Consider the following 23,620-nt stretch of genomic DNA (forward strand, 5'->3'; position numbering starts at 1 on the left):
TAGCTCTAGACAGAAGAAGCTGGCTTTGGCTCGAGTCTTTTCTCTTACAATGGACAATGCTTATGCATCCAATGATGTGGTGACAAGTATCCTTTCCCTATTCTCATATCGTGCGTTATTATTGTTTGATTCTGGATCTAGACAATATCTTGTACTTATGCTTGTTTGAGTGCGAAAACACCAGAACCCTAGAGTGTATGATGTCTATTTCTACATCGTTAGGAGAATATGTAAATTGTTAGTCTATGCTTACGAATTGTGTAATTGAGATACAGGGCCAACATCTTCATGCTGCTTTTTTAGTATTTGGCATGGAAGGATTTGATGTGATACTAGGTATGGATTGGTTGGAATGATATCATGTTTGCGTGGAGTGTTTTAAGAAAGCGGCAGTCTTTAGACCTCCAGGTAAAGTAGAATTTCGATTTAGTGTCATGTGTAAAAGCTCTACTCTAAAAATGATTTCCACTATGAGGGCTACAATGATGTTAAAGAAGGGTTGTATGGCTTTTTTGGCTAGTTTAGTGATGTCACAATTGAACAAGCCAAAGTTGCAAGACATTGTAGTGGTGAAGGAGTTCCCTAATGTTTTTCCAAATGATCTACCAGGATTACCTCTAGATAGAGAAATTGAGTTTACTATAGATCTCATTTCGGGAACGACACCAATCTCTAAATCACCATTCCGGATGGCGCTTGTAGAACTTAAGGAACTGAAAGATTAGTTGCAAGAATTACTAGAAAAGGTTTTTATTTGCCTAAGTCTATCACCCTGGGGTGCAGAGATTCTCTTTGTAAGGAAGAAGAATGGCTCGATGTGGCTTTGCATTGATTATTGAAATTTCCAACGTACTCCTGTAAAACCACGAAATTGTCTACCAATTTCCTTGAACAAATAAGTTAGATCTCAATTATTAAGATTATGAAACGAATCAAATACTTTAAAATAAATAATCAAACTTGCAAAATACAATGATTAGTTACGAAGGGAAACCCTTTAAAGAACTCTTTAAAGGTAAAACCCTACGGGGCAGCCAAACCCAGGAAAGTCAATCTTATTATTTGAAGAACAATTAAAAGCAATAATCAATTACAAAACCTTTGCAATTCGACTCTCTTACTTGCCTAGACAAACGACCCGTTTGTCTTCTACCGCAGTAGAAGCCAGAACCTCTGGTGATCTTCAAATGTTGACTTCCCTTCTGGAACTCCAGAGGCTGAAATCCAATCGATGTTGCTTCACACTCAAAGCACGATCACACTCAAGAAGATATGAAAAATCTCATGAAAATTCTCAAGTAAATTTTCTCTCATAAACGCTCAGAATCTCCTCTGTAAAATTCGTAGCTTGAAGTCCTTGAGAAGATACAAAACCGAATCCCTTTAAATAGAAAGCCTGAAAAGAATTCTAATTGCAGTAGGATTCTGCTGACGGTTAGCAACAGACGCGAAAACACGTCCCGACGGACTGCTAACATTTCGTGATAACTTCTTCTGATATATACTAAACTCTGTTTCAGATTTCTTCTGGATAAGGGCAAAGCTATCAGAACTCGATTTTGACTTCAGGGCCTTATCTAAACAACACCTAGGACTTCTAGATAGACTCAATATTGTTTAGATACAAATCAATACTTATTTTACATTCATCCAAAATTAATCAAATAATGATAAGATAAACCTTATCATTTAGTCATCTAATCCTAGCCAATTTTTGCCTTTACAATTATTGATAACTAAACCGGGTGACTATTAAGAATAGGTATTCATTGCCGCAGATTGATGATTTGTTTAATCAACTACAGAAAGTTCAAGTATTCTCCAAAATAGATCTTTGCTCTAGTTACCATCAACATAAGATCAAAGCAAGGGATGCTTCGAAGACTACTTTTAGAAAAGGTTATGGCTACAGAAAGTAATGTTGTTTGGATTAACACTCCAGCAACTTTCATGGACTTAATGAACCACGTATTCTGGGAATGAGTAATGCTACATATAGTCATGGAGTATACAAATGCCGCGCAATCGCTTTGAAAAAGAGTGGAGTCCATGATTAAAAAGTTAGTTTTTTTTTTCATGTGGTCCCATATTAATTCACCTTTTTCAAAGATATTGTATGACGCTTGCACAACCACGACTGCAAATATCATTTCTCTCTGGGAATACATCGATCAGTTTGTGATTGTATTCATTAATGATATCCTCATGTATTCAAGAAGCCTGCAAGAACATACGAAACATTTGAAAGTTGTTTTGTAGATTTTGAGAGAGAAGAAGTTGTATGACAAACTAAAGAAATATTTTGACTACGAGAAATTGTTTTTTTGTGGACCCTGCTAAAGTCAAGGATGTAGTAGAGTGGCCTAGGCCCAAGATTGTTCAAGAAATTAGAAGTTTCCTTGGACTAGCTCGATACTATAAAAGACTTGTCAAGGGATTCTCATGCATTGTAGTTCCTATGACTAAGCTGGCCAAGAAGAATGTTTCTACGTAACAATCCGTTTAAACATATTCAAATTCGATCGACCAATTAGCCAATGTGTTCAAACATAGAGATATAGTTGAACACAACGAATTAAACATTTGAATGTATATTTGGGATGAAATTTAATTGTCCTAGAAAAATCATTACATTCGAAGGCCATCAAACAATTTCGTTCAGTTTTGTCCAAAAAAATATTTTTTGGGATGAAATTCAAATTTTTGTCTCAAAGCATCTTTTGAGAAAGTGATACTCGGACAACCTTGAGACAATTCTTTTCATCCCAAAAAAAAGTTTTTGTTGTAGTGTGATGGCTTGGGTGTCATTGCACTATTGCTGTTTTGGATATTTTGTTGAAAAGACACTTCATATTCCTCGTCTTTGGATAAAGCTTACTCTTGTAACAGGATATAAAATAGGGAGTCCAGGATCCCTTACACATAAGACGTCGTCGCAAAATATCCACTACTATTTAAAAAGGTTTCAAATGGCTTTTGTGCAGGGTGCTAGAATAAAAATAAATGAAGACTTGTGGGCTATGTAAGTTCCAGGTGATTTTCAAGGGTAGTTGTGGTTTGTGGGAGGCAATGGGTCCCTTTGTCAACATGTTTTTTCATGTATAAAAGTGTGTTAGCTCTTGATTTTTGAAAAGTGGTAAAATAGATGGTAAATTATTCTGATCATATTTTCTTTGGCTTCCGAGTTGCTTGAAAAACTATCCTAGTGCATATAGATGATGCGCTAGTCGTGGTATTGAACAAGGCGTCCATCATGTTGCATTGTAAGACGAAAGACACCCGTTGAATGATCAATTTCTGAAATACTAGCCAATAGTTTTTACATGCTAAGAGACGTGTCTATGTCCATAAAACTACAGAGTACAGCGAACGTACAAAAATAATACTCTATATATATATCTTAAACCCTAATTAGCGTGCTGAGTCGGTTCAAGAGCCATATGTCAAACATTTTTAAAAAGTAAATTATGAATGTATGGCCATCAAGCCGTTAAGCTTTAAAATTTTCAATAATCTCAATATTGACTTTTCTAAAATAGTTTATTCTCCAATATTTACTTGTTTATCAATCATTTTGTACGCATTTAATTGCCAAATTACTTTTCCCTAACTGCATTTGGAATTTCAATAGAAATAAATGTTAAAGAAACCTCTCAAGCTGCCCCTATGCATGCATCTTACATATCGTGTATTGGATTGTCCCATATCGATTATGAAAGGAGTTGGTGGTCAGTTTATAAGTGTGAGGAATAACCTCACCTCTTGAACTAGCTTTTAGGTAAAAAGAGGCCCAAGACTAGGGCTGTGCAAATTTTTGAATATTCCGACTCCGTCCAACCTCCGCTCCGACTTGGAGTTGGAGTAATCGGAAATCAGAGTTGGAATCGGAGTAGTTTCAAAATTTTAAATGGAATTAAGAGTCAAAGTCCGTTCAGAGTCGGAGTCGGAGCCAAATTTTACCTCCTAATAGGTTCACACAAGTTCCCACATATGCAAATTTTAGTCCATTAACTAGTTAGTATATAACCGATTAACTAGTTAGTACAAGTTCATAAGTTAATATCGGTACGCTAAATGTATAAATACTGTCATTTTAACTGCAACCTTATAAGATATTAATGTTTATAAATTACTTGTAACACTTTATACTTATAACCAATTAATTAGCTAATGTTGTTTGTGTTTTTATATGATGCCAGCATTCTCTTTGAAATCTAACATTTTCCAGCAAAAGCATAATTTCTTTGCCTAAATGATTAAGATTGGAAAAACAGGTGGCACTATTCTTCTGTAAAACATTTAGGAAAGACTAGAAGTGGAACTTGTAGGAAAAACTACACTTTGACATAAAAACTACGAGGCAAAGTCAGTGGAGAGCTAATCTAGCCCAAATCACACTGAAAAAAGAAGTAGGACTTGGAGGGGTTGGAATATCTACTGTACCTTCCAGCATAAGTAGAACTTTCTTCATCGAGGGCCGGAGTGATGGCTCATCCTGAATGCACCAAAGTCCTAATTTAATCATTCTCTCCAACTGTTTCTTGTCAACCTCATCATTTGGCCCGACTAATTGCTCCAAGTCGCCAGCCTCGAAATAGTGGTAGACCCAGTCTACAAGAATAGCTCTATCCTCTGGTACGCTATTATCCATACTCTTTCGTCGACAGATGACCTCCAACAACACAATTCCATAGCTGTAAACATCTGCTTTGACTGTGACGGGTAGTTTCCGATGCCACTCCGGTGCAACATACCCCCTTGTCCCTCTAATGCCCGTAAAGGTTCTAGTTTGGTCTGGCTTCAGTAGCTTTGCCAATCCAAAATCAGAGATTTTTGCCCACCCGTAATCATCCATGAGAATGTTCTGGGGTTTTATGTCACAGTGAATGATTTGTCGCTCGCACTCTTCGTGGAGATAAAGGATTCCTCTTGCTATGTCGCGAGCAATTCCCATTCTTTCTTCCCAACAAGGTTGTTTTTCTGGTGTGAAAAGTATATTTGCGAGTGATCCATTGCGCATGTACTCATATACCAAAAGCCTATGACTTCCCTCATGACAATATCCAAGCAGACAGACCAGATTTCGGTGATGCGTTCTCCCGATCACTTTCATCTCAGTCTGGAACTCTATTTCCCCTTCAGCCAACACTTTTTCTAGCCTCTTCACTGCCACAAACTTCTGGCCATTCAGTATTGCCCCTTTGTAAACTGTGCCAATGTTGAAATCAACCCAAGTGTGCTCACCCACCACCACCCACCAATTGTTAGGCCACCCACCATGTTTGTTTTACTAGGCACCCACCCTCTTCAAATGCATAAGATTTATGCCATCGTAGAGGTTTGCTCTCATATAAATAGGAGAGCTTAAGTGTGCAGAAAAATTTATCCTCACTGCAGTGAGAGATCAAGGGCAGTGGGTGAAGAGAGAAAGAGGGACGTGAGGGAGAGAAATAGAATTTTGTAGAGTGTTTTGTAAATCTCGTACAAATTCTATAAAAGAGGCTCCAGTGGATGTAAGCAATTTGCTGAACCACTTTAAAATTATTTTGTGTGATTTTTGGACAGGCCGGAGGCACAACAGCCAAATGATCCTCTTCCAACCTCTTCCCTAAAGCCATCGGTAGCTTTCTCAAGTTCTAGATAAGTAAATTGTCGTAGAGCAACATCGTCGCTCAGTTCGACATTTCCATTAAACGGGAGTTTCCTATACCATAAATGATTTTTGTAGAGCGCAATTCCGGAAACTACCGACATCATAAATCCAAAAGTAAGAAAGACAGCACCAACAATTTGAATTTCCAGTCGAAGGTCTTTCTGGTTGTCTTTTGGCGTATCAGCGGGCGTCGATTTGCCTACCTTGATGAAAGCTATATTTGAATCAGTCAACTGCCTTCTCCCATATCTCAATGGGAGCTTTTGTTTTCTGCACGTCCTGTCTTTGAATAGTGCAGCTTCACCGTTACAGTCCTCTAAGCGAGCTCGTTCGCAATCTTCTTTGATGGGAAATGACAAAACAGAATACGAAATATCCTCCCATACGGTATTGGCCAGTTCACGCATGGTGTATTCGTTATATTCATTCTTGTTATTGCAACTTGCAGCATTGAAATTTCTCTCACAGCCTGCAGTCCAGTCCTCCTGGTGTACCATCTCGAACCCTGGAAGGCATACGCATTGAGCTTTATTGTCATTTAACACAATACCGTTCAATCCACAGAGACCCTTGGGATCACACAAATCATAGGAAGATGACCATACATTTGACCAGTTTCCATTCTGTTTTAAGTCATACGAGTACAGTCGGAATATCCCATCTGCATCAATTCTCATAAGATAAATAGTTTCCTTTGTAGGATATCCCCCATCGGTTAGATTCTTAATGTTAGCACCAGTAGCGTTAAGCAAGTAGAGATGGCCGTCAGGACTAAAGTTTAGCGTTACGTTATCTCCCGTTCCATTCGTCCCAGATCCATAATAAACATAAGGAGTCATGTCGGGACTGCCCACCGGGAATTGAAGAAGGTGTCCATCATGTTGCATCTTAAGACGAAAGATACCCGTTGAGTGATCAGTTTCTGATATACTAGAAAACAGCTGCGAACCTGCTAAGAGACGTTGACCAGGTAAAAGGGAATCAGTCGGATGCTCAAAACTCTGCCACAGTATTTCTTGATCGGAATTATTGAGTACAAAATTTCCTGTATCAAGCATGGCAGCTGAAGTAGACCCAAGAGAATCAGCTATGATGGTTGTTTGCTCTGGTTTCGATTGCAGGACAAGCGTGCCATCCCTTGAAAAACTCAAGGTAGCACTGCTGGAGACTGGAGGTTCGTCACGGTTTGCAGTCCAGACAACAGTTTTTTGAGGAATTCCAGCAAGAAAAATACCAACAGCATAGCCATTGCCTTGCTTATAGAATCCAAAAGCAAAGAGACCAGAACGTGACAACCACGTAGAGTTGATTCCGGGCGTTAGATAAGAGCCTGGGCTTACATTGGACTCCATGTGTTGAAATGAAGCAGTAAAAAATGCAGAGAGAACGAGAAACGCAATGATAGAATCCATAACAAGAGAATGAGCTCTTTGTAACTTCTCTGTTCTCCTCTCTGTTGTTTCATTTAATATGACTGCTTCTGCTCAAGATATCAGCCTATTTCAACGTCCTATTTCAACTTCAACCTACAAGTCTACGAAGCCATACGAGTCTACCAAGACAAATTCATAGCAATCTTGCCGACAACGTACTTGTGGGTTCATGCACGCAGGACTTGCGACGTTTTTGACGAATTCAAAATGTGACATTGTTAATTTAGTAAATAAATATTATATTAAAAACTAAAATTAAAAAAAAATCCATTCTTCTAATTTCGAGAACATATCTAAAACGTCATTATCTGAATATTTTGACATATTTTTGCTGTTTTTAAAAATTAAATTAATAATGTATGGTCAATATTTTTTTCAAATATATGATCTCTACCCCGGACTGGATAAGATAATTGGCATGATTAAACCACTACAACAAATTATGGTTTTTCCCACAAATTCTTTCTCCATGACACAAGCTGGTGGCAAAAACCTACTAATTGTCTCCAAAATCATCCTTGGGAAAAAAACAGGCTTTTTATCATGAAATTAGTTCGGTTGGAATAATTTAGTGGGAAAAAGTATTTTTATCACAAATTATGTGTTTTTTGCCACCAGTTTATATTAGTAGGAAAAATAACTAAAATTAATTCCTAGTCCGCATGGATTATATCCTTTAACGACGAAAATTTATATATTTGCCATGAAATGCACTTACTCGCAAAAGTGCATGACCATAGCACTTACGTATCGGTCGGTATTGTATTATTCTCCACGAGACTGGAGGTTTTTCCCACGACTGAAAGTGGCCGCATAAAGGTGATTAAAAAATAGAACCCGGGCCTAATCCCCGCGAGACCCCGCGAGACCCCTCCCTCTTTCTTTCTTTTCTTCCCCTCCCGGCCCTTTCCTTTCTTCCCCAACCATCCCCCAACCCCACTGACCGGTGCAAAACTGCAAGTGCACAGTATCGTAGTTTTATAGTAAAGTAATAAGAAGAGTATCGTCCTCAGGATTGGTACCTTACTCTTGCCAAATACCAAAATTATGCTAATCTCAATTCTATCTAGAGGAATCGCTAAGGTTTTTGTAGTAGCAAATAAAACTAGATCAACTCAAGACAAATAAGCAAAGAAAGTAAAACTGATGTTTGAAGATCAAATTCAATAGGGAAGAAAACTTCTAGGAAATCGATTTCACCATAATTCTTCACTATGCTTTTCTCATCCAGCTAATTTAACTTAAACCTCTTTTGTCTATTAGCAAATCTCTAATTCATCCAAAAGCCTCTTTCGATAGTCAATTGGAATTGATTCTAGTTTATCAATTCACACAAGAGTATGCAAATTAAATAATCAAGAACGCAATAAGACCAATGATTTAATTACTACACAGGTTCATACAAGTCTTTCGATCTCTATACTTACCTATGCTGAAATATCCAAGATCTACCCTATGATTCCCTCTTTCGATAGCAAATCACAAGATTAATAATCATCTAATCAATGGCCAGTTAATTAGAAGCATTAAACTCATAATAAATCAGATAAACAAAGAGAGAATTGCATTAAATTAGCATGGACAAACAAGCATAGTTCGGAATTAGGTTACATCGTTTTCCTAGAAAGAAGAAAATTTAGCTCATACTAGAATTGGAATTCAACATAAACGAATTCACCATAATTGTTCTGAGAAGATGGGAAGAAGAAAATAAACACTGAAAAATCCTCCTTGCAGCCTCAACTGGTCGTCAAAAGCTCAAGAGAACGATCCAACGCCTTTCTACCGTCCGTGCTCGTGTATGAATCCAACGTACGTGCAATAAATTGGAATTCCGTCTCCAAAACAAATGATTTGAATCCCTCTAGCTATGTTTTTCTCTCCCAAAGAGTGTTCTCCCATCAAAAACTGCGGCTCTAGAGTGAAGAATGGCCTTTTATATGGTCCCACGGCGGAAAACCTAAAATCTGTCAAAATACGATGTTCGCTCGAGCGGGGTGTCGAGCGCGCGTCGAGCGTTCGACTCTGCCTGATTTCGCTCGAGCGTCCTATCGAGCGCACATCGAGCGTTCGACTCTGCCTGATTTCGCTCGAGCGGCAAATGTCTCCGCTCGAGCGATCTTCGTTTTTCAGCAACCCGCTCGAGCTCCCTGTCGAGCGGCAGTCGAGCGTTTGAATCTGCCTGAATTCGCTCTAGCGGCCAAAAGCCTCCGCTCGAGCGAACTTGTAAAATCTGCAATATGAAATTTTTGCAAGCCATCACCCACCTAGCGAAAATCACCATGGCCCTCTCCCTATATACGGCGGCGAATTCGCAGGGAGCATAGGACCTACCCCACCTCGCAACCTCACCGCCGCAGCCGCGCTTAAACTCGTCTTCATGCCCTAGCCTCTAGAAGCTCCTCCGCAGGCGGAAATCCATATAAAGCGTCCCCTCTCTCTCTCAATTGAGATACACGGTAAGCCTCTCTCTCTTCTCCCTCTGTCTTCTCTCTCTATTGGTATTAGATTGTTTACATTACAGTTAGACTATTATATGATTGTTACAGATCTGTGGGAAAATTATATGGTTGTTATCCAGATTTTGTGTAATTCTTTGATGTTTCGAATGCCCCAAATCTGGAGAGGGATTTTCTGCATATGCCCTATATTTAGACAAAGGAGTTCTGAATTGATTCGATACCTCTGATTTCTCACATTTTTCAATATATTTATGTTGAAAATGCTAGAACTGTGTTGCACACAACTCCTGTACAAGATTAGTATATTTCAGCATATGATTATTGAAATTATGTTCCTTAAAGTGCCATAAATTTAGCATGCTAATTAGTTCCTAAGGATTTTATAAACAAATTAGTGGAACAACTCAATATTATTAATCATCATTTTAGCCTTCAATGAATAAAACTTAGTTTTTATTTTTCATTTTTTGTAATGGAAAAAAAAACTGAGAAATGGCGTTTTTAATTTTCATTATAATGTAATGGAGGAAAAAACTGAGAGTTGATAGATCAATGAAGGTCCAAATAACACTATGTAAGAAGATGGTGTTTCGTGAGCAGCCCCAAACCTATATCTTTGCATTGACTGTGTTAGTGCTCTTGTTTCCCAAGTATACAAAATCTCATTGTTATAATTATGCTTAAAGTACCTAGGGTCCGAAGCATAAATTGAGTTAGGGTGTCACATACGCACACATGTACCAGTATCTAACCAGCTGGCTCATGATAAGCTAGTTGGTTTTTGGTTCTTTGCACAATGGGGTCTGAATCGACATATATATCATTGTGATTCCGACATGCATGCATACATGCCCAGCTACGCACTTTATTGCTTAGTCTACGTGCAAATGCAGCTGATGCACTATTTTGTAGGGAAGCGCCAAATATTGCTCTTCCTTTTCTCGGAAGAAACTTGGTCTCAAGTTTTAAATGGATATTCCAACAACCTTATATCAAATATTCATCTCAATAGAGGAGTATAGCTGGATATATAAACCTCCATTGGTAGAATATTTGCTTTAATGGAGTGTCAAAATGTACTCAAAAAGTTATTTTATTTACTCGACAGGATTTCCTTTTCCATAACATAATATATATAATCTCATATATATATATTTATATATCTGAATACTCATATATATAGAATTGTCATGGACTACCAACATCTTCATAAAGATTGGGATTCGTCATAAAATCTGTTTTTGACGCTGGAGTTGTGTATGGTTGCATCAACCCTTAACAGAAAGTGTTCAAGGTGCTGTTAACTAGGTAATGGGTTAAGTCCTGACACTGGCAGAATTTTTTATGACTGGAATATCCGCAACATATTAGATCCGGTTTGCTTTAAACTATTGTTATTGCATTAGTGCAGGGTTAATTAGCTTTGATGTAAAACAACACCTCTCTTCTTTTGATACTTGGTATGTTAAGTCAGCTAATGCATATATATTCTAATGGGGCTGCTCATACACTAGCTAGGAACTGTTAGTGTATTAGTAACCGATGTCATGTTGCTATGGAAGATTACATCAAACCATGTCTTTTTCAACTTTCACTTCAAAAGGTTAGTATTAATAGGGATTGACAGAAACATAGTACTTATCTATGAGTATGTGGAATTTCATATATTCACCCCTACTAGGTTATGGAAGGCCATGTCATTCTAGCTGAAAGCAACATAATCTGCATTGTTATATGTTTTAACAAGAATTGGGTGTACTGTGCTAACCTACAGTATCCTTCATTGGTTTCTTTGGCACGTTATATGTATACTCAGGCCAGTCATCTGCCTAATCTACCACCTGAAGCTAGCTGAATATCTATACATATATATTTGTCCCAATGGGGTTCCCCTCTTACTGTCTCCCCTCCCTATCTATCTACATATTACTGTATATGTATTGGCCATGATATTAAGTTACTTATCCACAACATATAAAAAACAGATATGGATTAATATGCATATAATCTGTGCAGGAAAAAAAACTGTGCATTTCTCACTTATCATTTGTGTCCTTAAATTCATGTTCTTAAATTAGTTGCTCGTGTCATGTCCTAATATAGTGTAGTTGGTTATCTTGATCGAGGCATGCTCTTCTTATTGGTCGTTCTCAACCATTATACTCTTGAGATATGGCTATGTTTATTTACACTTTTGACGTTGTTAATAAATGGACTTCAGCTAGGTCACCACATATTTTATGAATTATATATATACTTGATGCTGAACCTTAATTCAATGGATATAAGCACTGAACAGCAGACCCCTAGTTAGGTCTGACATCAATGTTTCCAGTAGGTAAACAATTAGGAAACAAGCAGATTGACCTAACTAGGTAAATTCGCTTTTATGCTTTCCCTCGTGCTTAAATATTCCCAAATGATACAGGCAACTGTAGCTTTGGTCAGTAACTATATTTTATCCGTGAAGATGATACAGACTATAAGACATTGACTATCATAATATGAGTCTTTGAAGTTCATATGTAGATCCATATAAATGTGCACATCAGACAACCCTGTGTTGACACTATCAAATAGCTGGAGAAGTTGGAGTTTGTTATAACCACATAATTATTAACAGAATGTGGTTAATAATTGTGTGTAATTGAGTTCTATATGGTATATACAACTCAACTTTTTTGGTCTACACAGGATTTTACTCACTATGATACATCATTCCAGATATAGTTGATTACAATAGTTGCTGGTACCCTTTTCAAATAAATTGTAGACTTATTTATCTTATTGTACTTTATGTATAATATGTATGCATAGCTCTTCAACAATGTCAACTGGTACATTAACTGATGTACTGAATTGACAGCCCCGATAGCGGACACTAGACCTGCATATTACAACCTTCTTCCTCATAGCCGCTGAGAGCTTACCAACCAAAATGAATAAATGCTTTTCATCGTTTAATGGTCCTGATAGTTAATGCTTCAGCTTTGCTCCTTTGATATGCAAATGGTATTTATTGGACAAAGTTATATTTAAATATCCTATTATTTTCAGGCAAGCCCTATTTATGTAGATTAATCAGTTGCTAACCCACGATTAGGCAATAATTATTAAGTTGAGTTCCTGTTTCTGTAAATGGAATTAAAGTCTATTTAATTCCAGAGTTTGGGCAGCAGTACCAGTAAAATGCTTTTCTAAGTACTCTTCTCCTGACACTTCCTTGGTCAGATATCATCAATACCACTTAACTTTCTTTTAAGTTAAGTGGTATTGATGACCCTATTACTTAATACGAAACCTCAGCAGCCCATAAAATGACAATACCTGATTTGTCTATGATCCCCACCGTGTTGCTATACATGAAGTGATTTTCCTGTCTAATATAGGCAGAGTCTGTGTGTTACAGACAATTTACATCCAATCAACTGATTGGATTGATTTCAAGCTGGTTTCAGTTGTCAGCTATAAGTAAGGAGATGATGTTGTTAGCTTATACATTACACTATAACATGCTTTAGATAGTGAATGTACTGATTGTGATCCAGATATAGTTGGTGAGAGTCAAACCTATATTGTTGTGAAGGGTATTTAATAGCTATTGACAGTTTCATAGCCTATTCAATTGTTAGTGCCATACTCCCATATCCTAATATGATGTTTGTTACTATTTGGTCAGCTTCATACGATGGATAAATCTTGGATGCATATTGAAGATAGATTGCATTCCAGTGAGTATGCTGAAGGGGTTAGACAATTTATCGCTATGGCCATTTCCCACACTGCTAATCCTGATCAGATTAGGTGTCCATGTAGAAGATGTCGAAATAGAGCTTTCCACTCCATTCGTACAATTAAAGATCATTTGTTCTTTAGAGGGATTGATCCATCTTATACACCATGGATATTCCATGGAGAAGATGATCCATTCCTTTCTGCCACTTTTTCTGACGAAGACGAAGATGATACGTTGGCTCATAGTGATTATATTGATGATCTCGATGAGCTTTTAGATGACATCCGTCATGGGTCATCTATGGAAAATCATATCATAAATGACGGATCGTCTTATGCACATGATCAACCCTCTGCCTCTAATGCTCCTGTCAACTCTAATTTCGAGGACTTGGTAGCTGATGCACGACGTCCACTCTATCCTACATGTACTAAGTTCTCAAAGCTATCATTCATCGTCAAGCTTCTTCACATCAAGAGCATCGGTGGGTGGACGGTGAAGTCCTTCGATATGGTCTTAAAGCTCTTGCATGAGGCATTTCCTGATGCCTCATTCCCTGACTCATATCATGATGCCCGTCGCTTGGAGCGGGGATTGGGCTTTAGTTACGAAAAGATCCATGTGTGCCCAAATGATTGTGTATTGTTTTGGAAGGAAAATGCATCGTACAATGAATGCCCCAAGTGTAAGGCATCTAGGTGGGAGCAAAGCACAATTCAGGGATGAAGGATACCACAAAAAGTACTCCGACATTTTCCCCTTAAGCCGCGCTTGCAGAGGTTATATATGTCAAAGAAGATAGCCCAAGACATGAGATGGCATGTAGATGGACGTGTTGACGATCCGACGTGCATGCGACACCCATCAGATTCGAAGGCTTGGAAGGACTTTGATAACAAACATATGGGATTTTCCAAAGATCCTCGCAATGTTAGACTTGGTTTGGCCAGTGATGGGTTTAACCCGTTCAACAACATGAGTAGACCGTACAGCATTTGGCCAGTACTGCTTGTGCCGTACAACTTGCCCCCCTGGGCCTGCATGAAAGAACCATACACCATGCTGTCGTTGTTAATACCTGGCCCTAAGTCACCAGGTAATGACATTGATGTCTTTTTGCGTCCGTTACTCGATGAATTGAAGGAGTTATGGGAAGAGGGTATTCGTACCTATGATGCATACCGTGGGGAACACTTTATGTTGCATGCAGCGCTACTGTGGACAATCAATGACTTCCCCGCATATGCCAATCTTTCTGGGTGGAGTACAAAGGGCAAGATGGCATGCCCTCATTGCACATCTGACACAAATTCACAATGGTTGGTATATGGCCGCAAGCATTGCTATATGGGTCATCGACGATGGTTGGCCCCAGATCACAGTTGGAGACGGAAAAAGAATGCTTTTAATGGTCATGAAGAGCACCAACTCCAACCATCAAGGGTCGAGGGAGAGGAATTGCTACAACAATTAAGTCAATTGTCACATGTTCAGTTTGGTAAATCTTCTTCGAAAAGGAAACGATCTCCCAATCATCTTAATTGGACGAAAAAATCAATATTTTTTGAGCTTCCTTACTGGTTATCCTTAGGTTTGAGACATAATCTGGACGTCATGCACATCGAGAAAAACATATGTGATAACGTCCTGGGAACATTGTTGAATATTGAAGGAAAAACTAAGGACTCTGCCACTGCACAAAAAGATTTGGCAAATCTTGGAATAAGGAAAGAATTGCATTTACAACATGAGGGCGAGTCTACAACCATGGGTCTTGGTTGCTATATGTTAAATTTGAATGAGCGAAGGGCTTTTTGTGCATGGTTGTCAAAAGTTAAATTCCCTGATGGGTTTGCATCCAATATTGCCCGGTGTGTCAATGCTACCGAGGGAAAGATCAGTGGAATGAAGAGCCATGATTGTCACGTATTTATGCAAGCACTATTGCCGGTCGTGATTGGTGGGTTCTTACGGGCCGATGTGCGTCAAGCCTTACTAGAGTTGAGTTGGTTCTTCAAAGAATTATGTTCTCGAAGTTTGAACTTACCAGTGTTGCATCGTCTTCATGCTAATATTCCCATCATTCTCTGCAAACTAGAAATGATATTCCCTCCAGCTTTTTTTGATATCATGGTACACCTTTCTATTCACCTGCCAGAGGAGGCTCTACTTGCAGGACCCGTGCAATACAGATGGATGTATCCTTTTGAGAGGTATCTAGGAAAGTTCAAGCGGTACGTCCGCAACAGAGCCCGGCCTGAAGGCTCAATTGCTAAGGCATATGTGCATCTCGAGTGCCTTACATTTTGCTCTATGTACCTCCATGATATAGAAACTAAGTATAATCGAGAGGAACGCAATAGTGATGTAGGTATTGGTTCCACAGAGGAGGGGAATAGGGCAAGTTTATCAGTTTTCTCACAAAAAGTCCGACCATTGGGGACAGGGCACTCCCACAAATTATCCGACATACTAATGGTCAAGGCCCGATGGTATGTTCTTAATAATTGCACGGAGGTTGAGCAATACATTGAGTAAGTCCATCATCCTACTGGTCAATACTTTAGGTTATGAACAGTAATGTTTGTCAAACCTGCTAACAAAATACTTGTATTGACAGGGAGCACTATAACAAGATGCAAGAAGAGAACCCTGATAACATCGATCATAGGCACCAGAGTCAGTTTCCATCATGGTTCAGGGCACGGGTAAGATACGAAACCTTCCGGTCACATATAGTATAATATAAGGTAAATTTTACTATATGTAGTATTAGTAACCACTTATTCTAATATTGCATGGTAGATTCGAGAGCTGCGTGCAGTTAGGCCAACAGAGGTAACCGAGGACATATATGCATTAGCATGTGGTCCAGATCCTTGGGTCACATCTTATAACGGATGCATAATGAATGGTGTGCGATTCCATACAAAAGAGCGTGAAAGGCATCGCCGCACTCAAAACAGTGGGGTTGTGGTTCATGGCGAGCATCGGGGATCCCCTGTTGACTTCTACAGTGTGTTGCATGATATTATAGAAATACGCTACATGGGTTGGCGTAAGGTTTATATATTTCAATGCACTTGGTATGACGTTGGCGACCCGAGAAGGGGGATACGGGTTAGGGACCACCTAACGTTGGTCAATACTGCTAGGCAATGGTATAAAGATGAGCCTTTTGCCCTTGCGTGCCAAGCAAGTCAAGTATTTTATCTGGCCGATCCAATTTTGGGTGGAAGTTGGCAGGTTGTCCATAAGGTAACAAGTAGAAATGTTTACAACCTTCGTGCAGTGGATGCTGTTGGGGATGCGCATGATGATGGTGAGTCAACTTGGGGTGACTCAGAAGATGAAGATCGCAATAATCTGGACAACGTTCCCCCTATTCTGAATGTGGATGAATCCATGCCCGATCCATTGAACCGACTCGATCAAGAGCATTTGCAAGTTGATGCAACAATGGTACAACGTCAAGACCCGTCCCAACCAGTTGACGATGATGTCTTTAATGAGGCTGACCCACTTGACGATGAAATGGGGATGGAGGACATAAGTGCCACTGACAACTCGGACAACGAGTCCGACCATCCTCTGACTAGGGAGGATGATGATGATTGCAGTAAGATTTGATTGTAGTGAGTTTATTCATTCATGTTCCCAACCATGAGTCTATTAACCATTATACTTGCATGTATAAATAATTCAGCATATATGCTACTGCACGTAAATTAATGTGCCACCAGATCCATGGTGGGATCCACGCAGATTAATAAGTTAAAAAAAAAATTGCAAAGATAGTGGTGGACATAGATAAATTAACACAGAGTACAAAGCGGGAGATCACAGATTAAAGGGCGGGATAGGAAATTTGTGATGGATTTTAGGTGGGAAATGGCGCCAGGGATGGGGTCCACAGCAAGGCTGAACTGCAAGTAGGAATGATAAGGGATTGACAGCTGGGCAGCTTGTGGCAGTGAATCACAAGCTGGAGAAGTTTGAATTAGATTAAACCTGTCTTCGTTGCCTCAGTTCTGAACATGCATCTTTCCAATTGAAAAAAAAGCTGAGAGCTTATCGAGCACTTCTTGCATCTACGGGTTCACCTGAACTTACTGTCTAGTTGCTGGCCATTTCCTCTATATTGCTTCACAACAAGCTGCTTATCTATCATCTTTACAGCTGCCAGGCAAGCCAGAACCTTAAACCAGGTACACAATAAAAAGAAAGTAATTATTTTTGTGCTTCTCCTTCCGAAGAGTTTTAGGGAGTTATCGTGCACTTGTTCTTTGTTTAGCTTCGCAAATCACTTACCCAACATTGGATTCTTGTAAAGCATGGTTTTTTCTTCTTCTTAGGCTTAGGCAGAATGTTGGAGGTAACATTTTCATACATAAATAATGATTACATTAAGGTAAGCTGAGGGAAAAAATATGCAAGCACTATACATCACCAGCATTGTTGAAGTCCTCGTTCAAGCATGTTATTTTTTTCACATACAAAAGCTGAAATAGTACACAATGGGTGTTTTTTAAGCTAATGTTGTAGTGGTTGGACAAACCAGGGGTTAGAAGTGACATTATCCTCCTTCTACATACTATTCTGTAAGTTATGCACTCTCTATCTTTTGTGGGAAATGATATATACTCTAATTTATAGTCTATTTAATGACCAGCTTTGAGGGGTTATTTTGTGGAATACATCCAGCCAAAATAAGCATGCAAATCTACTCCCTAGTAATATTTAAGAAGCAATATTACTATGTTAAAGAGTAGAGTCATGCTGGTCTTGACTAATATTGTTATACAACAATATTACTATATGTCGTCGTTAATTTCATATGAAAGTAAAGACTAACCAAGGCATGCACTAGCTCAGAAAAATCTATGTTATTCTTACAGAATCTCCATGTAGCACTGATTTATGCAACTCTGTTGCATAACTACAGAAATACAACTCAAATGTATTTCAGTACCTGACTTTAGCTATAAATTGTATAATACTGAAAATATTTCTGTAGTATATTTACATCTTGCTCCTCATAAATATCAAGGATGGTGAGAAGTATCAAGTTTCGGGGGGGTCGAGTTAGACATGGTAGGGTTGCGTTGAACAGCAGTCCAGTACAAGCAGCGTTGCCTCCACGAACCATGTTGCGGGATGAGCCTGAGTCAAATGATTCAACTCAGGATGTAGGAGCCTTGGTCCCACAAGAGGTTTTGGGTGGTAACCAGGTTGGAGAGGAGCCACAACATACAGGTATGTCATCTGACAATTCAAAGCTATAACAGTTACTGAGTTCTACTCAATTGATGTACAATGGTCATAGGCAGAATATAATCTTGGTTCATTTTATTACCTTTTTGAATTTACATATATCAATTGATGTATTGATGTAGATCCACATAGTAAGAAAAGAGGTCGAGGGCCAGCGAAGGGCACGCTATTTGAAAGAATGAGAAAAGTGGGGAAAATACCACTGGTTATACAAGATGGGCATCGAGGGCCATCTTGCGAGAATGCTGCAATATTCACTGGCCGCCTAACGGAGATGATTAAAGTACATGCTGACATGAGGCAAGCTAGTTGGAGTTGTGTACCCCAAGCTGAAAAGCAAGAACTGATTGACCGTGTTAGGGTAGGACTCTGGATTTAGTTGCACATTATACACCGAATGCTTACTACAACAACTTATATAAGTTATGCACATGTTTGGCATTTCTTCATGTAACAAAGTGGGATGAATTATATTGCAGGCAGATTTTGTTCTCGATTGGAGTAGAGACAACCATCGTGAGATGGTTGAGACACATTTGGCCGACAAGTATAATGCATATCATTATGCATTACACAAGGTGTATTTAAAATATGAGTCACATGAAGAGGCTCTACGTGGTGGGACGGAGAAAGTGGAGAAAGCTGTATGGGAAAAGCTATGTGAACGGTGGGCAAGTGCAACATTCAAGGTATTTCCTTGCCCAAATGATTGTTTCAGATTTTTTATTTACCACATAAAAAATGTAAGCTAAAATGGTATAGTATTATAGCTGTTTGCAAGTATTAGGCACCTCCCATCAAAGCAGGTTGAACTATTTTATTTGTTATTGCATAAGTTTAACTAATACATTGTACTTATAATTTATTACGGGGCATTAAAAAATTGGAAACTCATGCAGGAGAAGTCAAGAAGGAATAGTTCAAATAGGCAAAAACTGAAAGTGAAACATACCGGTGGGAGAAAATCGTTTATACGGATACTAGAAGAGAAGGTTTGTGATAACCATATGGTATAATATAATTCAGATTATGCGTATAGGGTGGGAAAGATTTAACTGTTAATTGTCTGTTTCAGCGGGAAAGTGCGCAAAATATGGTAGAATTTTATAAGGAAACACATTTTTCAACACGGAAGGGTAAATTCATCAACGCAGCAACCGAACACAATTACGTAAGTGTTCCTAAATTAAATCTTATATGTTTTTACAGGCTGAAAAGGTGTTTAACAGGGAGCATTATATTCCTTTGATAACATTTTCAGAATGTAATGATGGAGAGGTTAGCTGAAAAGGATACGGAGGATGATGTCGAAGAAGCTGCTGAAACAATCTTCAAAGAAGTCTTGGGGTACAGATCTGGGTACTCAGTCGGGCTGGGGCACATGGTGATTCCAGAACCCACTCCTTCAATGAAGAACAGCAGGGCATTTATCCGTCTAGCGGAGGAGAATCAACGTCACAAAAGTGATGCGGAAATGTACAAAAACAAGCTAGACGCTATGATGGGTGACATTGCGGAGTTGAGGAGGAATTTTTCAAAGCATGAGAAGCTCTTAATGAGCTATAGGAGCACTGATGGGAATATCAATGGTAGTGAGTCTCATGGAGAGACTCAGCGAGATGCTTAGGCATTTCACATGAAGTGATATAAATATTTTGTGGTGGGACAATTTTGTGGCTGACAGGATTTTTTGTGGAATGTTTATAACATATGTAACAACCCAATGGCCAACTACCAATGTCCCTATCATAGTTTTTTGGTACTTTAGTATTATAGTTAGGGTGCATATATAGTAACCAGTGCTGGAAAAGTAATGTGGAAGGGTTAAATTTTTGAGATTCAGCTATGTTGTTGTTTTCAAAGGGTAAGTAACTTCATCAGATTTAGTGGATGTATTTTTAATTGAGATATGTAGATTTGGTTTCAATAGTTGGCATATAAAAATCCAATTGCAGAGGCTGATTTAACTGTTTTCAAAATTGCAGGTTAGGAGAATACTGTCCAGCTTTCAGCCATATGGATTAACAGAAAGTAGATGCAGGGGTCAGACCATTAAATCGGACGTTTTCAGTATAATAGGTAATTAGTTCAAAGCTGTAATTTGTCTATGTGCCCACATTTCCATAAAATGACAAGCATTGCTACTGATTCACACATTGATGTCGAAATAACCTAAACGCATATTAGCCCTTAATATTAAGTCAGACACCAATTGGGTTAGTTTATATGCTCTAGATATATATTAGCCCTAAGTAGTTAGAAGATACGGAAACCCTGGCTTTTTCAACTAATTTGGAGCTATAAGGAAACCCACTTCAATGGACTATCATAATCATTTTGGTCAGTTTTAAAAAGTGGATATTATATATAAAATCTGTTTGGTCAAATATGTTATGCTTAGTGCATAAGTATATTGGTTGGAAATTTTAAAATCATTTCTGTCTGTGATTTTTGCATGTCAAGAGACGGAGGTGCATATAGTAGATTTGGTCAAAATATTCAACAAAGGGAGATAATCCTCAAAAGATTTGTTTAATTAAGTTGTTATCCAGATTGTGGGTCATGATGTGATTTTCTGTACACGATAGGAGAGTATATCTTTTTTCATTATAATCTCATATCTTCATTGGTAGAATGGAAGATGGTGTTATTAGTATAAATATTGGAAAACTGTTTTCAGCCAACAGATGATAGATCCATATAGCAATTGGGCTCTTCAGTACATGGGATATATATGGCATGTATTAATTATTGAACCTGAATGGCTGAGGCTATAGCTATGAAATCTTGATGTAAATGCAACTGCAGGAACACAATAGCTAAGTTCTAATGGTAGGTGTATACAATTAATTCAATGATGGGAAATTGTGTGCCAGTATATGAATAAAGGCTTTTTCTATACACAAGCTGAGCATAGGTCCAATATTTCCCGCATTATCCTCTAACTGCAATAGGGGCTAGAGTATGACTAATTAAAAATTGTCCAAGTGTATTCTTAATGATTAGTTGTGTACATGCCCACCCCATGTCATGTCATATATATGTGAAGTATAATCTTATTTTAAATGTTTGTTTTTTTGTAAGGTTAAGTTAACATTTAGCATCTTGCTTGTGTTAATCAGGAAATCAGATTGGTCTGGAGGGGGCTGTCAGCAACATCATACCAACATTTAGTAAGCTGTCTATATGGAAGTTATGCATGTTCTCATAGATGCACCTTGGAGAGGGAAAGAGAGTCAAACCTGCTATATGTACTTGCTATTGAGTTGCACACTTCAAAACGTTAAGGGGCATGTAACTAGCAGTTTAATATATAACTATTGATGGTTGGTGTATAAATGCTATTTCAATGGATGTTGGTAGATTTATGTAACAGATGGTATGGTTATCTGTTTTGCTATGGAGGTTATTATAGAGCATTGGTATCAGATCTAGGTGGGGTTTTTTTTGAGGTTATGGTTTTCAGCAGATATTTGGATGCACTAAAAGTTGGAATCTATTATTGATTTAACAGGTATAAATATAAACTAGTTGTCATGAGGTGAAATATTGTATAAACCAATGATAATTGGTTTATACAATGTGAAGTAAGGTGACATTCTATAAAGGATGCAGCTGTTGTAAAAAATAGGTATATAATTTTTAGATGTCGTGGAACAAAATGTATTGCCCACAAAATGGAATGGTGGGGAAATAATTAGACCAACCAAATGGATGTGCGAAGGGGTTCATGGCAAAATGGCACGTGCTTAATTATTGGACAAGTGGATATTATATTTTTCCCACCAAACAACTGCTGGCAAAAGGAATTTTATCCACGAGACAATGTATATCGGATTCACTAATAGCCACCACAAAATTATATGACCATAGAGTCTATTGTCACCGCAACCGGATGGTGCTAAACGGAGTAATATATGGATATGAAATATGTATTCCCGCAAGAACATTTCATGGCAAAAACATACATTTTACCCACCAAATGCACGTTTTGTGGTAAACTAATTTTGCTCATGAATTATATGCCACCAGCATCTCACCAAAATTTTTGGTGGAAAAATGTTTGTTCCCACTTGGGTGTCACTTTTTCCAACTTATGTTCCTCATGGAAATAACAAGGTCAGCCACCCCACCAAAAGATTAGCTACTACTATTTGTCACGAAAGCAGTGCATGGCTTCCAGAACTTTAGCCACTGTCACATTTGTAGGGAAATACTTATTAGCGATGAAATGTTCTCACGGAGAATACATATTTGCAATGGCAGTGGTGGTAACTTACTGGGTTTTTTTGACAAGTACGCTGGTAACTAAAAAATATTTATCACGAGATCATCTCCTCCCAAAACCTCTTGACTCACGATCAAGTGAGTGGCTAAAACCTTTATACCACTAAACAAGTGACGGTTGAAGTCATGGCAAAATCACTTTTTGGGACTATAGCTCTGGTGGCAACTAAGGTTCCTCTCACCACAAAGGTATAGATTGCAAGTCAATTTGCCACGGACTTAAAGAGTTTTTTCCACTCATTCCTGTCGTGACAAAAGATAGTTTTTTCCCAAGAGTTAGTTCTATCATGCGAAAAGGTTATTGCTCATGAATTATATGCCACCAACGTCTCACGAACGGAATTGGTGAGAAAAGAATTTTTCTCACATAGCCCCCACATATTTCCACCAAATGCCCTTGCGGGAAAAACTTCAATTTGTTGTAGTGAACAGAGGTTCACCTAAGGACTTGATAGACCAACCAAAAAATAAAAACATGAAACTACAGCTTTTGATTGTTCAATATATCTGGTCCCCCGTCCCGTACCGGGGGTTGGGAGTGCAATATTCATGGTCATAAATTCGTATAAGGAACACCCAACAAAACTTTGATCTACCATTCAAATTATTTTATTATTATTCAGTGTATTCACAAATAATATGAGATATTTAATAGCTGGAACCATCTCTAAAAATAAATTCCAAGATCAAAGTTTACAAAAGGTTGTTTCCTCTAATTTCAACGGCGACTATTACAAGTCTACCGAGACAAGTCTTAACAAACGTGAGGACTACA

The 23,620-nt window shown here is 38.3% G+C and overlaps 2 protein-coding genes across 2 annotated transcripts; one reads left to right on the plus strand and one right to left on the minus strand.

Annotated features, from left to right (window-relative positions):
• Nucleotides 1–4,077: 4,077 nt before the first annotated feature.
• Nucleotides 4,078–7,090, minus strand: LOC122303938 (G-type lectin S-receptor-like serine/threonine-protein kinase LECRK1). The gene is made up of 2 exons (XM_043115933.1): nucleotides 5,577–7,090; nucleotides 4,078–5,208 (listed from the first exon to the last, which is right to left on the minus strand). Exons 1-2 carry the CDS (start codon nucleotides 7,063–7,065, stop codon nucleotides 4,367–4,369), a joined length of 2,331 nt encoding a protein of 776 aa, XP_042971867.1. The 5' UTR covers nucleotides 7,066–7,090; the 3' UTR covers nucleotides 4,078–4,366.
• A 7,004-nt stretch (nucleotides 7,091–14,094) lies between these two features.
• LOC122304538 lies at nucleotides 14,095–16,914 on the plus strand. Its single transcript, XM_043116810.1, has 4 exons — nucleotides 14,095–15,319; nucleotides 15,443–15,776; nucleotides 15,905–15,992; nucleotides 16,090–16,914. The coding sequence occupies exons 1-4, from the start codon at nucleotides 14,095–14,097 to the stop codon at nucleotides 16,912–16,914; spliced, it is 2,472 nt and encodes an 823-aa protein (XP_042972744.1).
• The last annotated feature ends 6,706 nt before the right edge of the window (nucleotides 16,915–23,620 follow it).

The sequence above is a fragment of the Carya illinoinensis genome, chromosome 3, assembly GCF_018687715.1.
Source record: "Carya illinoinensis cultivar Pawnee chromosome 3, C.illinoinensisPawnee_v1, whole genome shotgun sequence".
Lineage (NCBI taxonomy): Eukaryota > Viridiplantae > Streptophyta > Magnoliopsida > Fagales > Juglandaceae > Carya > Carya illinoinensis.

What these genes read in the sequence shown, in the direction of transcription:
- LOC122303938 (XM_043115933.1), bottom strand. Translation starts at nt 7,065, where the DNA reads ATGGATTCTATCATTGCGTTTCTCGTTCTCTCTGCATTTTTTACTGCT. An exon ending in AAGAGGATCATTTGGCTGTT is followed by an intron (nt 5,209 to 5,576) that starts GTGCCTCCGGCC and finishes ACATTGGCACAG; the next exon opens with TTTACAAAGGGGCAATACTG.
- LOC122304538 (XM_043116810.1), top strand. Translation starts at nt 14,095, where the DNA reads ATGAGATGGCATGTAGATGGACGTGTTGACGATCCGACGTGCATGCGA. An exon ending in CTAATGGTCAAGGCCCGATG is followed by an intron (nt 15,777 to 15,904) that starts GTATGTTCTTAA and finishes TTGTATTGACAG; the next exon opens with GGAGCACTATAACAAGATGC. An exon ending in CATCATGGTTCAGGGCACGG is followed by an intron (nt 15,993 to 16,089) that starts GTAAGATACGAA and finishes ATTGCATGGTAG; the next exon opens with ATTCGAGAGCTGCGTGCAGT.